Below are 15,274 nucleotides of genomic sequence, written 5' to 3' on the forward strand. Positions count from 1 at the left end.
CGAGCCCGAGCTTGACTAGGCTCGAGCTCGAGCTCGGCTCGATTCAAGCTTTATTTCTGAAGCTCGAGCTCGGCTCGGGCTCGACTCGTTTAGTATTTTTTAATTAATTTATATTAATTATAATTATTATTATACATATAATTTAGTTATTTTTTTATATTTATATAAATGGTAATTATTATTAAATAAATATATGTTTAATATATTAATAAAAAAATATATAAACAGAAAGCTTGATTAGGTTCGCGAGCTGGCTCGAGGTCGATAAGCGAAACTCGGGCTCGGACTCGTTTACTAAACGAGCTTGTTTTTAGGTCGGGCTTGAGCTCGAGCTCGTTTAAGCTTGGCTCGTTCGAGCTTTTTTCGAGCCGAGCTCGAGTAGCTTGGCTCGTTTGCACCCCTACTCAATACTTACCTACGCTAGTTACGGACGACGTCGACTAAGTAATAAAGATATTATATATTAACTACTACCTACGTGACGTTTCGACGCTTTTATATATAATATAACTTTTAAACTTTTTTTCTTCAAAGCAACTCTATATCACAGTTTTGATTTCCAATTTATGAAAATATTTCAATATTGAAAGAGAAGTTTGATTGTCTAATTTTTATTCTACATTCCAACTATTTACACGAGATTGCTAGCTACAACAGACAATTTTGGACCAGTTTCAAAGGACCGGTTACTTTCCTTTGTTTTTTTATTTAGATTCTCTAAACCTCACCGTATAATAATAATATTTACTTTTATCATTTTGTTCCCTCTGTTCTCTTCTCCGCCCCTTCACCGATATATGATAGCAGGCCTTCTAACATGTGCTCAGTGACTATAGCTTATAGCAAAATGAGAAAATCTTGCTGATTCCTGCCCCCTATCTCCACCGCCCTCCAGATCCTCTCCCAAATTGGGCTAGATATACATATACATGGTGGTAAGACATTTAATTTGTAGGAAGAATGCTACTCAACTTCAAAAAGATACCAAAATGGGCTCTTTCCACGTTCCAACACACCCACAAACTCTTACCAAGGTCTACTTTTTCTTTTGTCAGATGCTTCGTTTCATTCAACTCAAAGAAAGATTCACACGACCTGAACCGAATATTAACTGAATGTGAGGGTAGTATAAGATGCGTTCACAAAATGCATGCTAAGATCATCACGGGAGGTTACGGCCAAAATGTCTTTATTGGGTCTAAGCTTATTAACATGTACGCTGGCCTGGATCAGCTGCACATGAACTACGCACGGAAGGTGTTCGATAAAATGCCTCAAAGAGATGTTTTCTTATGGAACATGATGATTCAAACCTATGCGAATTCCGGTTTGTCTACTGAAGCATTGAATGTGTATAAGGAGATGTGTGAAAATGATGTGGCCTTTGACAAGTACACGTTTACGTTTGCGCTAAAGGCATGTAGCGTTATTAAAAACGAAACAACTGGTAGTGTGATCCATGGGCATGTGGTTAAAACTGGTTTTGTTTACAATGTGTTTGTTGGGAATGCTCTTGTAGCTTTATATGCTAAGTGTCAAATGATAGAGGCATGTAGGAGGGTGTTTGATGAGATTCCTGAAAAGGATGTTGTTAGTTGGAATACGGTTATATCCGGATGCGCTAGCAATGACCGCGCTATTGAAGCGCTTGATCTTTTTCATACTTTTCTACATGATGAATCATCTTGTAGCACACCAGACCATGCAACTCTTGTTAGCATTCTTCCCGCTTGTGCTCAAGTAGCAGAAGTTCGACTAGGGTTTTGGATTCATTGTTACGCTATAAAAACAGGTTTGACAAACGATGCTATGGTGGGAAGCGGTCTTATCGCTATGTATGGCAACTCTGGACACTTGGACTATGCACGCCAGGTGTTCGATCAAATATCTGAAAGAAATATTATGGTATGGACCGCTATGATGAGGGCGTATGGCATGCATGGGAACCCACACAAAGCGCTTACTCTTTTCTCAAACTTTTTGGAGGGCGGGTTCCAGCCCGACGGGGTTGTGTTTTTATGCTTGCTATCAACGTGTAGTCATGCAGGGTTAGTTTCGAAAGGCCGTGAGATTTTCAAACAAATGGAAGTTTATGGTGTGGGGAGAGGTCATGAACATTACGCTTGTATGGTTGATCTGTACGGGAGAGCTGGTTTGCTGATGGAAGCGGTTGAGTTTGTGAAATCGATGCCTGTGTTACCTAGCAAGGATGTGTATGGTGCTCTTCTTGGTGCGTGTAGAATGCATAATAATATTGAACTTGCTGAAGTTGTTGCACAGAAGTTGTTTGTTTTAGATCCGAATAGTGGTGGCCGGTATGTAACTTTGGCTAAGATATATGGGGACGGTGGGCGGTTGAAGGATGCGGCAGCGGTTTGGAAGACGATGGTGAAGAAAAACATCAAGAAACCATTTGGGTTTAGCTCAATCAAGGTGGATAGCGTGGTTCATACATTTGGGGTTGAAGATGAAACTCATCTAAGAACAATGGAGATTTATGACACACTTGCAGGGCTTGATGAGGTAATGGCATATGATCACCAACTTGAAGCACATTGCTAGAACAATTGCTGCTTGGAAAGTAGTAGGCTTATCTAGGGTTAAAGACCATTCTTTGTTTGCAAATGGCGCGGCATGTGTTCTCGCTTTCACATGCAAATATTTATATTCCAAAACTAACACACATGTAGGGGCTATTGGCTAAGGATTGGTGTCGTTTGAGGTTGTCGGGCTTTAGAAATTGGATTGTTGCATCGTGTCACTATGTGAGCTCTTCGAGGCCACGTAAGAGAGGTGCTGACATAAGCATCGAGCATTATTTAAGGAAGAACCAGGAACATAAAAGTTAGATGGGTTAAGCTGCTGCAAAATGGGTGGCTTAGTTGTTTGATTGACATGGGTCATTTTAAAATAATAATAATGGGTTGGAACCCACTGAAAATGTGTACTAAACTGCCTGAATAGTGAACCATTCGACGGAAAGTTTGTTTATGTGTATACATGAACACAATTTATTTTCTTTTAGCACTAATACATGTCTATTTGTGAACATTCTTTGTATCTCCGTTCATTTCAATATTCATTCAAATTTATTTAGTGCTAATACTTTTTTTTTTAAATCAATTTGATTTTCATATTTTAAAAAATCTATTTTACTTTCATATGTTAGAACCCATTGTTTAGCCCATTTACAATAAGCCCAAATTTAGGAATAGTTAACTTTACATTTGGAGATTTAGTTTATGTTCGTTTGTTAATGTTTGGTTTTGTTTACTTACGTTCATGAACTGTTCATTTCAAATATTCACAAACGAACACATTGATTTTTTAGTGAACAAACAAGGAAAATAATTTTTTAGTGAACGAACAAGGAAAAGAAAGCCTGTTTGTTCAAGTGTTTGGTTTTGTTTGTTTGTTTTAAATGAACAAACACGAACAAGCTCATAGTCATGCACGTTAGTATTTGGGTAAACAGAACTTTTCATAAGTATCATATGATATGTTATGGTCAAAATGATATATGTACTAGCTTCATGCAACCTAATATGTTTACTGTTAGGTTCTGATGATCCATATATTTGAGGTTTAAATATAGCGGCTCCCTATATAGGGGGCTGCTAGAATGAAAACCACCCCGAGTTGTAAGAACCGCGAGAACTACACCCCACGGAGCGCCGTTCGCCATGATTTTTTTTTACAAGTAGATGTGTGTATTATAAACACAGCCGTAAAAAATCATGGCGAACGGCGCTCCGTGGGGTGTAGTTTTTTACACCACAAGTTTGGTGTTTTTTAATTTTTTTTCTTTTTTCTTTTTTTTTTCACCAAACTTGTGGTGTAAAAAACTACACCCCACGGAGCGCCGTTCGCCATGATTTTTACGGCTGTGTTTATAATATACACATCTACTTGTAAAAAAAATCATGGCGAACGGCGCTCCGTGGGGTGTAGTTCTCGCGGTTCTTACAACTCGAGGTGGTTTTCATTCTAGCGGCTCCCTATATATATATATATATATATAGGATTAGGTTCAAACGTGAACATTTTCTCCAGCGTGAACTTATCTGGGCCCTTGATTTTGTATATGATAGATCTTAGATCAATGGCACAATTGTAATTAAAGGTATAATAAATTTAATTTAAATTTTAATCTAAAGGGTAAAATAGGGAACTTTCATATTAAAAATATGGAAACTAATTAATTTGTAATCCCCTAAAATCTCTGTATCAGTTTCAAAACAAGATTCCCTCACCCACCACCTCATCAAACCTAACCGTCTTTGCTGCTATATTACGCAATGTACCTACACACGACTTCGAAAACGCCGTCGTCGGCTCCGCCACAAACTCCGACAACGTTTCCTCTTCACCTTTAGAAAATCCGAAACCACAACAACCTCCACATCTGCTTGATTCATGGCGTATGGCGGCTGTATGTAGGCGCGGAGAGAGAGAGACGCGGAGAAAGGAGGCCGACGATTCATGGCGGCGGCGGCAGGACAGCGAAGGCGACGATGACAGCGACGCCGTGAGCGGCGGCGGTCCTGACTTCCTTCCGACAAACCTCCGACAGTCCCGGTAAGTGCCGTCTACCTGTTTGGTTTCAGATCCTATCTTGGTTCGGGTTTCATTCTGTTCCAACTCGCTTCAGGTTAGCTCCGGGTTGGGCTTGTTTTCGACAGTCGAAGTGGAGGTGATATCACTGCAGCGAGGTGGTTATTGTTTTAATTTATCAATTGGTTCAACACGACAGCTAATGGCCAGTTTTGTTTCGGGTTCTTGTCGGGTCAGCATCAATCAAGTTCAGTTTTGTTTCGAATGTTGTTTCGGTTAAGTTTTGATCTGATGGTGAGGTTGATCTGATGTTTATCGCCAGCCGATCTGATGTTTATCGCCAATCTAATGTTTATCGCTATCGACAAGGTATGAAGTTTGTAAATTTTTATTGTTTTTGATGTTTGAAAGTTATTATTGTTATTGTTTGATTGAGGTTCTGAAGATCTTTTATGAGTTTGATTATTGAGAAAAAAAGTTTGCAATTTTTCATTGTTTTGATGTTGAAAATTATTATTGTTTGGTTGAGAATTTGAAGATTGTTATGAGGTTATTTGAAGATTGTTATGAGGTTCTGAAGGTTGTTGTTAATGCAATGTACACACGTGTATTTCTTTTATTTTGCTCTGTTCTTAAGGCGCTGTACACACGTGTATTCTGATTTTGCTTGTTTTTAAGGCGCTGTACACATGTGTATTATGATTTTGCCCTGGTTTTAAGGCGCTGTACACATGTGTATTCTGATTTTGCTATGTTTTTAAGGCGATGTACACATGTGTATTCTAATTTTGCTATGTTTTTAATACGATGTACACATGTGTATAGCGTCTGTGTTTGTGATATCTCATATTTTTTGTGAATTATGCAAAGTATTAATTGCTGAGTTTTTTGTGTTATTATAGGAGACGTCGTAAACGAGAAAAGTGGAGATGGAAGGTCGATAAGGATGATTCACGTATGTTTGTTTGCTTGGTCGATAAGGATGGTTCAGCATACAACGCGGCGAATAGTTGTAAAAGACTATGTCTTTTTTATTTTTCCGATTATGTTGCGTTTATTGTTTTCACGAAACTGGAACTTGTAATTGTATGTTTTTTTTTTGGTTTGGCAAACATTATGTAACTTGTTATTTGCTTAATATAAACTAGTTTTACAGGTTTTGTTTGTTTATATGTATGTATTATGTAGCTAATTACACATATGTACCATGCTGAGTACACATGTGTACTGTTCAAAATCCCAAGTACACATGTGTACACCGTTGAAATATGAAGGTTACGTGGATCTTAAAAATCATAATTCGAACTCTCGAACTCTGGTGGTGAAATGTGAAAAATAAAAATGAAATAAAAGATATTGTGGATAATGAAATTAAAATAGGAAAGATGTAACTTAATTCAATTATTAAAATAATGATTTAAATATAATTTTTTATATAATTACAATCATACCCTTAACAACTAAAAAGGAAATCAATGGTCCAGATCAGTTCACGCAGTTCACGCTTGGGAGGTTGTTCACGCTGGAACCCTACCCTATATATATATAGGTAGAGGATCCTGTAAAAAGTCCAACTTTTGTGAGAAGTGTGAGAAATAATTTGGGAATGACAAGTGTCCCTTATCTTAATTAATTCATAAGGGTATATTAGTAATTGTACATTCTTATCAATTAATTGATTTCCAAAGATAACTGCCAAAAATATCAGGCGATATATTAGGGATGTGATTCGAATTCGATTTGTTCTATACATTTAATTGTTTACGGTAAGTTCTTGTTGTAGTGTTATATTCCCCAGAATGTAGTGTTATATTATGTACAGGTATCTTTAATCTCCTTTTCATAGTGTTTTATCCCCATCAATAGTGTTTTATTCTGTATAGTGTCTTACAGTAAACAGATAGTGTTATATCTTTCTATAGTGTTTTATCATGTAATATACTGTTCCTTGCATAGTGTTTTATCCTCATCAATAGTGTTTTATTCTGTATAGTGTCTTACAGTAAACAGATAGTGTTATATCTTCCTATAGTGTTTTATCATGTAATATACTGTTCCTTTTCATAGTGTTTTATCCCCCATCAACAGTGTTTTATCTATCTATATACTATATATAAGCATTTCCCATGTCTAAAATAGTAATTTAACCCCAACTTTTTAAGATGGCAGACTAAAAGTCTCAAACAAAACCTATATTTTTACATTTTTCTTCCCATCTTACCCTTCGCTCCCTATATCCCCTTCCCCTATCAGATATTTAACACCAATGTTATCATCAGTTTCTTCCAATTCAATCGTTCTTTTCAATAAGGGTTTATGACTGAATCTCTACAGCCGCATAAGGAATTCGATGGATTACGCCAACTGAAATCAATTACCCCATACGTTTCATTCCTGCAATTATTTAACACCGAACCCATCATGGAATTGGGTAGGGTTTTCACCCCTGCCCCAACTCATCAGCCTTGTTGTTCTGGGATTCTTTTTCGATTACCATTAGTGTTAATCAAACTTTCTTAAAGATTCTATAGATAGAAACTAAAGTTTTCAATGACGACGTCGAAGCTACAGGCTCTCTGGAATCACCCTGCTGGCCCCAAAACCAGTGAGTATTTTCTTTTAAAACTTTTTATTTCGATCTTAATCATGATAATTACATGAAATTAGGTTCTTTAGCTTTTATTCGTTGATAATATGATATGGAGTGTAATATATGTGCCAAATAGATAGGGATTTTGGTACCATTTCCCCCAATTAGTTAAAACCGATTTATATTTTGATAATTTTGTTCTGGGTATTAATCCTTTTGTGGAAATATTCAGAGCCAACAAAGAATTTTTTAGAGTTGTCTGGTACCAGTTTCGATTGTCAAAGTCAAGGGATAAAGCCATGGGGATCTTTGAGGATATAACTTTTGTGTATGCAGGTGAGGACTAGAATTAGTTATGCTAAAATTTTATTAAAACATATTGAAGTTTGATGGTATGTATTCTTAGAGAAGGAAATGACATTTGCTAATATGTTTTGAGGGATAGGTTGAAGTTATTTTTGTTAATTTTGATTGCAAAAAGTATAATTCAACGATACAGGAGGTGATATGAATAAAAAATTCGACGATTTTGAATGCATTCGGCGCATTAAACATGTTTTCCCTTTAGCTATATTTTTAGTGGGGCGTTTGAAAAAAGAAAACGAACATTTCAGGTCATAATAATATTAATTCAATTGTTTAAGCGTGCAGATTATATCCTTTTTCTTACAGCTATTATTAGATGTACTGAACAAGAGTAATGCGAACATACTATGGTTGAAGCTACAAGATGAGAGGTTACACCTTTACTTCATGTGCTAACAACGATTTTCTTAGCGAACTAAAACATACACTTATATTTTTCAGTGATTTGCACCCTTCTTTGATCGAGAATCGGTGCGTAACTGCCCTGCCTGTTTTAATTGTCTTAAAAGCTTAAATTGAACTAACCTGATTTAAACGACGCTTCAGTTACAACAGAACCAATATTATGATATGATGAACTTGATATATTAAAAAGTTTTTCATAGCTGTTCCTGAAAAGAGTGTGAAAAAAAAATTATTATCAGCTGAAAAGAATATTTTGTTAATTGAAAAGTTAAGCTTTGGACATCACTATAATTAGTCATCTACCTCTATTGAGTGTTTCTACATAGGTGGCCAGTCGGAATCAGAAACCCAAGCCGGAGCCATTTGTCGCCGACATTTAAGTAAGAGAAATTTATCCTCATATAGTCATATCTTGATGTATCTTCGTATTATGATATTATAATCGTGTGATTTATTGATTTATAGCCCATGATTTATATTGGGAGAGAGAACGACAAAGCGAGAGACAATGGAGATGGGAGACCTGCCTCCGGCTAGCCACCTTAAACCGGTTATACTTCTTTACATTATTTTGACTTGTTGAAAATGCTATTTTGAGGTTTCCAACAGTTCATAATGGCCATTTTGAAAAGTTTAAAACAAAGTTAATGGATTTAATCACACCGGTAAAATTGTATATATATCTAATTTGAAATATTATTGGGTTAATGTCAAGATGAGAGGGGTGGAGTTAGTGATGTAATTCTAGGTTATGCTCACTGTGGAATGGTTGCAGCTGCCCGATGGATTGCCAAGCTGGCAACTCCAATCCGATGGATTGCCAAGCTAGCGACTCCGGTTCTTCTAAAAGCATTGCAAAATCATCCTGATTATAAGCTACATGTATCGAGCATAACCTGATTTTCCTACTTTTCCATTAATTTTCTGATGCACACATATTTAGTTGAGAAGAATTAATATCTAATGCCGATAGTTGGACACTCTTTTGGGTGGTGGAACTGCTGCACTTTTAACTTATGTGTTGTGGGAGCATAAAGAATTAATTGTTTATTGTTTCCATATTTTGAACTGTTATTTTCTTCATTTTGATCATTTATCATTCAATTGTTATTCTTTATCTTCCTGTAAATAAACTGCTGGAGGTGATTTGTTCACAATAATTATTTTGACTTTTTACGGCATTAGGGTAAAATAAGGGGTGCAAACGAGCCGAGCAACTCGAGCTCGGCTCGAAAAAAAACTCGAACGACCTGAGCTTAAACGAGCCCGAGCTCGAGCCCGAGCCTAAAAACAAGCTCCTAAGTTACACCTTGTCCAGATTTGAGCCTGAGTACTCTCTAAAGAAGCTTTTTGACTTTTACCAGTGGGCTATTTAAAGTTAAGTAATTTAATATAAAAATTAGAGTAAACCACAGGGACCATTTATGAAGTTTACTCAAACAATTACTTGGTGACTTTTTCATGTATGTTCTACAAGTTTTGAGACTTTCTTATCCTAAAATTAGGTTATAGGAACCTTTCTTCGTCACAAAAGTAGTTTGTTATGTATCAGTTCCAAAGTGAACACTTGTGTCTCATGCAATGCAATGAAAGTAGCACTTTCCTTTAAATAAACTAATAAAACTCAATGCACACTTTCTAAAGGGCCAAAATCAGAGCTTTGAAACTAGGGATGGTATCATGCGGTAAAACTTACAGGTAGTACATTCTATTTACCTTTTGTTTGACCTTTGACCTTCTTTAGTTGACTTCAATTTGAACCAAACTATGCAGATTTCGGCTCCACTCCCAATCGGGTTCGCTGTTTTCTTGGTCCATTTGGCCACCATCCCCATCACCGGAACCGGCATCAACCCTGCGAGAAGTCTCGGTGCAGCCATCATCTACAACAAGGACCATGCTTGGGATGACCATGTAAGTCCCTCATTTGACTACATTTGACTTTATTGAAATTGAAAAGAAAGTTATTTATGCGATAGGTTTAAGGCTACATATCTTAGGCATATCCTGTTTGGCTCATCTTTTCTAAACTATATTATATTTCTAATAATATATGCTTAAGAAGACAATATCCGTGTTATTTTGAAATCAGGGATTCAATGCTGGGTTCTTTGATTATTTGATTGCAACCTATGATAGTGAAATAGAAGAGAAGGAACAAACTGATGGACACAAGCAGGTTGAGAGGAAAAAGTCAGAAACGTAAGAAGTGAAAATTGGACTTTTGAGTTTGGGGTTATTAGAGGCATAGGCTTCAAAAACGTGTATACAGTTTTTTTTTTATAATTAAGTTATGTGTTTTTAGATGGATTTTGGAAATGGTTTTGTTAGTTCTTGTATCTGCTATTACATTCTTAGCTTTGATTATTATTATTATTATTATTATTATTATTATTATTATTATTATTATTATTATGATTATTTTTATTTTTTGCAACTGGTCATAAATTTTGTTATGCCTGTAAGTGCTGCAGGATATGTTCATCGAATCGAGTGAACTGGGCCAGCACATAAACGGGTCAAAATAATACATACAATAAGAAAACTTCAGTAGCGAACATATGATTCTTTGCCGTTTTAATGTTGGAATTATGTTCCCACTTCGTATTGTCGCCTCCGCCGCAACGCGCGGGTTTCCCACTAGTTTATGTATAGTGTCTTACAGTAAACAGATAGTGTAATATCTTCCTATAGTGTTTTATCATGTAATATACTGTTCTTTATAGTGTTATAAAAAGTTGTGAAGGAAATCGAAGAATTTATTTCAGTACGAGAAATTCGCTGATTTTTTAGGAGATTGATGAGGGTTTTGAAACAGTTACCATAAATTCACTGATTTATAGGAGATTGATGGGGGTTTTGAAACGGTTACCATATTTGAAACGTTGGAAAAGTCATATTGCCCTTTAATTTTACATAAGGTCTTTATAATTAAAACACAATTTACATTTTATACCCTATTGATCTCAACCATTATATCAAATATCCAATGGTTTAAAACACTTCTTACCCTTCTCACATTTTAGACACTTTACCATATATATATATATATATATATATATATATATATATAGGGGATGGATCATGAGAAAACTAGTTTAAATGAGAAAACCAAAAAACTAACTAAAAAAACCTAAAAAAATACCAATTTTTTTTTTTTACAATTTTTTAAAGAAAAATCGCTACTTTTTATGTATGGAAAAAAAATTTGTTGTACTGCACATGTGCACTAATACGGAAAGCCTAAACCACTTAACCCACCCCCCACCCCCACCCCCCAAAAACCTAAACCCCCCCACCCCCACCCCCCAAAAACCTAAATTCATCCTCCCACCAAAAGCCTAGCCCCCCCCCCCCACCCCCCAAAAACCTAAACCCCCCACCCCCAAAAAACCTAAAACTAAACCCTAAACATAAACCCGAAAAAAACCTAAACCCCCCCTCCCCCACCCCCCAAAAACCTAAACCCCCCCACCCCCCAAAACCTAAAACTAAACCCTAAACATAAACCCGAAAAAAACCTAAACCCCCCACCCCCCCCCCCCCCCCCCAAAAAAAAAAAAAAAAAAAAAAACCTAAACCCCCCTCCCCGCACACCCAAAAACCTAATCCTAATCCTAAACATCCAAAAAAACTAACCCTAAAAGCTAAACTAGACTCAAAAAGCTAATTTTAAGCATGTAATGCAATTGTACTACATGTTATATTGCACATGTGCACTACTATAATAATAGTGTTGAAAACAAGACGACACCATAAATCTTTTTTTATGTCATAAAAAATATGCTCGAATATACTTGAATGAAAGATAAGAAAATTTGTGATCTTATGGTGTCATTTTTGTTTTAAAATGATAACGTATGGAGAAATGGGAAATGTTTGAAAAGTTATATATACTTTTTTCCAATTTTACCCCTCCTTCATTAAAAGTCTCCCTCCTTCATTAAAAGTCTCCCTCCCCCTCCTTTTTAGTGGATTTTAGTTAGTTTTCTAGTTTTCTCATTTATATTTAGTTTTCTCATGATCCTCTCCCTATATATATATATATATATATATATATATATATATATATATATATATATATATATATATATATATATATATATATATATATATATAGGGCAAGGATAAATCAAAAACCCACTTGAGTTGAGAAAACCCAAGAAACTCAACATCTACCATTGATTTAAGTGATCAAGGGTTGTGATCATTTTAGCTTTATGTCTGATATTACTTTTATTTTAATAATAGCCAAAAGTACATAGAAGGGTAATATTGGAATGAAAACATTTATCAGATCTCTCTTTCTCTTTCATTATCCCTATGCAACTCTTCAAAACAAGTACCAGATCTCTCTCTTTCTTTTCAAAATTCAAACACACTTCAACAAATCATATAAAACGATTTGGTGTCTTCTTGTTCTTCCACTTAAATGTCTTGTCAAACTAAAAAGGTATTATGAAATAGATTTATATACATTTTTTTTAAGAATGACAAAAAATGTATTCGATCATCCATTGAAACTACCAGATCCAAAAGTGCTCTGATTTTTGGTCAGTGGGAAAGATGCTCCAGACCCAAAAAGATATAAAATTAAAATTTTAAACATACATTTGACATAAAATGTTACATAAAAATGTTAACATACATTTTTACAATAATCTGAAAAAGTGTAACAATGCACTTTATTTTCTGTAAAACACAAAAAAAAAAAAATGTAACCGACATTCTTGCTTTGAGTGTTACATTTCACCACCATGTTACATAATGTTACAATAATAAAGACCAGATCTTGGAGATTCATAACTTTAAATAATCAAAATCAGGTATGTTTCTAGCTATTAACACCCAGCCAATCTAAAAAGCATAAACACCAAAATAAACAATAACCAGATCTACTTTGCTTTTCTTTTCTTTTCGTGCCATTTGAATCTACAATAAACATCAAAATAAGTCAACCAAGAAAATGATATAAAATTAAAATTTTAAACATACATTTGACATAAAATGTTACATAAAAATGTTAATATACATTTTTAGAATAATCTAAAAAAGTGTAACAATGCACTCTATTTTCTGTAAACACAAAAAAATGTAACTGCAATTGTTGCTTTGATTGTTACATTTCAATACCCTGTTACATAGTGTTACAATAAAAAAAACCAGATCTTGAAGATTCATAACTTCAAATAATCAAAATCAAGTATGTTTCTAGCTATTAACACCCAGCTAATCTAAAAGGATAAACACCAAATAAAAAAAGTTGCAGATCTACAAAACACAAAAAAATAAAGATCTACAAAACACAAAAAATTACAAATCTGAAGAAAAAAAAGTGAAAACAAACATATTTATGGATCTAGAGGATCTTTTAGATCTGGAACATCATGTTCAACATCGAACATTTTTTGGATCATCTTCAACATCGAACCGTCATCTGAAACATCATCTTCACACATTGAACATCTTCAACCGGATCTGGAGCATCTTTTGGGAGTGGTAGCATCTTTCCGAAGCATCTTTTGGATCTGGATCATCTTTTGGATTCGGAACATATTTTGGACTTGGTTACTAAAAAATTGTTGATCTCCAAAACACAAAAAGATAAAGATATTCTTATAACCATGTTTAAAAATATGAATAATACAAATGAATAAGCTACCAGATTTGTTTACCACCATCGGATCTTGAAAACACCACTAGATCTATTAAACATTGTTGGATCATGACTCTCACGCACTGGATCTGGTAACCACCGCTGCATTGGTGGTGGTAGTGGTGGGTATTCTTTTTAACCTTGAACGAGCTTTTGTTGGTGCTGGGTGTTTTTTTTTAATCTGGAAGAAAAGCCTTCTTATGAATCTTGATGTAAATTTGATTGAGATGAGAGAGATAAAGTTTCTCAAAAATGATGATGATAGAGGTAACATATTGCTTTATGGAGTAGATTGAATTCATTAGTCAACGTACTATACATAAGGTGTCAGATGAAAAAAATTTGAATTTGTTACATTAATTGGTGGTTGATGGTAAATTTCCAAATTTACCCTCTAAGTTATCTTTTTCAAAAAACACGTGGAGGCTTATTGTCCACATAATTAGGTTTCTTGGGTTTTCTCATTTGGAGTGGATTTTCTCATTATAATTAGCCTATATATATATATATATTTATTTATTTATTTTCTACAAGTGACTGGATTTATATATTAAATAGATAAAAAGTTGTATTTTGTAAATGATCAAATCTTGAATAGCATATACATCAAGGTTAAGGTTATGATGGACAAAAGTATAGATATAGATTTAGAAGTATGATAAGAAAAAGTGTTTTAGTCATTAAAAAATCAAAAATATAAATATACATGAATGTTTTTATAAGCATTATTTTGACAAAATCCTCTGACTTTTTAGAGATTTTCAAACTCAACTTGCCCCGTGTCAACCATTTCGTACCATTAGCCGAGAAGATGCTATTGCTAAATTTAGTTGATTTTTATTTGTGGTTGTTGAGCAATTCTTATCTTTTTCAAGTTTTAAAATACTAATTTTCATAAGAACAATGGAGATTTTTGACACACTTGCAGGGCTTGACAAGTTAATATTACCAACTTGAAGCACATTGTTAGAACAACTTCAAAACGTATGCAACATGGTTTGTGACACGTGATCATATTGCACTCCGTCTTCTATCACACTAGAAGAAAGAGAAAAAAGATAGATAAAAATGTAACAAAAATATGTTATTCGGTCAAAATTGTCTTTAAACACGTCTCAAAGTTGTCTTTAAACATGTAAAAGAGATTTTCACATGTGATTCTAATAATCAAGATATAATCTTCGCTTAATGAAACACACATAGTCTTAAGTGAAATAAAGATAACCGTAATGTTTTATTCGGTCAAAATTTCTCATATTCTATACCTCATAAAAAATAACCGAAAATTTAATTTTTAAAACAAAAATTAAATCATCAAAATGTTACAACATGAATTTGCTTCTACACTCTTTTTTCAATAGTTGTTCAAATATGAGTCAACCGTTCAGATCATCAGTCACTTATTAGTTTGGGATTAACCTAATATGGTTCCCTAAACTCTAAAACTATTGAGTAGTTAATTGCAGTTAGTTTTAATGATTATATTTGGGTTATGCTTGACTCAGTCTTAGTTAAACAACTTGTTACTTTAAGTAATTGGCTTTTTAAAGTATGACATGATAATCCAAATAGGATAAAATAAAAGCAAATAATCGAGAACTAGATGTCACACACATACATTAAGCCTTTTATAAGCATTAATAAGTCTCAGTTATGACCAAATCCGTTTACTTTAAAGGAATTTCAAACTCAACATGCATCAA

At 34.5% G+C, this 15,274-nt stretch overlaps 1 protein-coding gene across 1 annotated transcript; it reads left to right on the forward strand.

The window, feature by feature from the left end:
* Positions 1-740: 740 nt before the first annotated feature.
* LOC110928449 (pentatricopeptide repeat-containing protein At2g33760) lies at positions 741-3,049 on the forward strand. The gene is made up of 2 exons (XM_022171474.2): positions 741-935; positions 1,056-3,049. The coding sequence occupies exon 2, from the start codon at positions 1,147-1,149 to the stop codon at positions 2,560-2,562; it is 1,416 nt and encodes a 471-aa protein (XP_022027166.1). The 5' UTR covers positions 741-935; positions 1,056-1,146; the 3' UTR covers positions 2,563-3,049.
* The last annotated feature ends 12,225 nt before the right edge of the window (positions 3,050-15,274 follow it).

This window comes from Helianthus annuus, chromosome 3, assembly GCF_002127325.2.
Source record: "Helianthus annuus cultivar XRQ/B chromosome 3, HanXRQr2.0-SUNRISE, whole genome shotgun sequence".
NCBI lineage: Eukaryota > Viridiplantae > Streptophyta > Magnoliopsida > Asterales > Asteraceae > Helianthus > Helianthus annuus.

What these genes read in the sequence shown, in the direction of transcription:
- LOC110928449 (XM_022171474.2), top strand. Translation starts at nt 1,147, where the DNA reads ATGCATGCTAAGATCATCACGGGAGGTTACGGCCAAAATGTCTTTATT.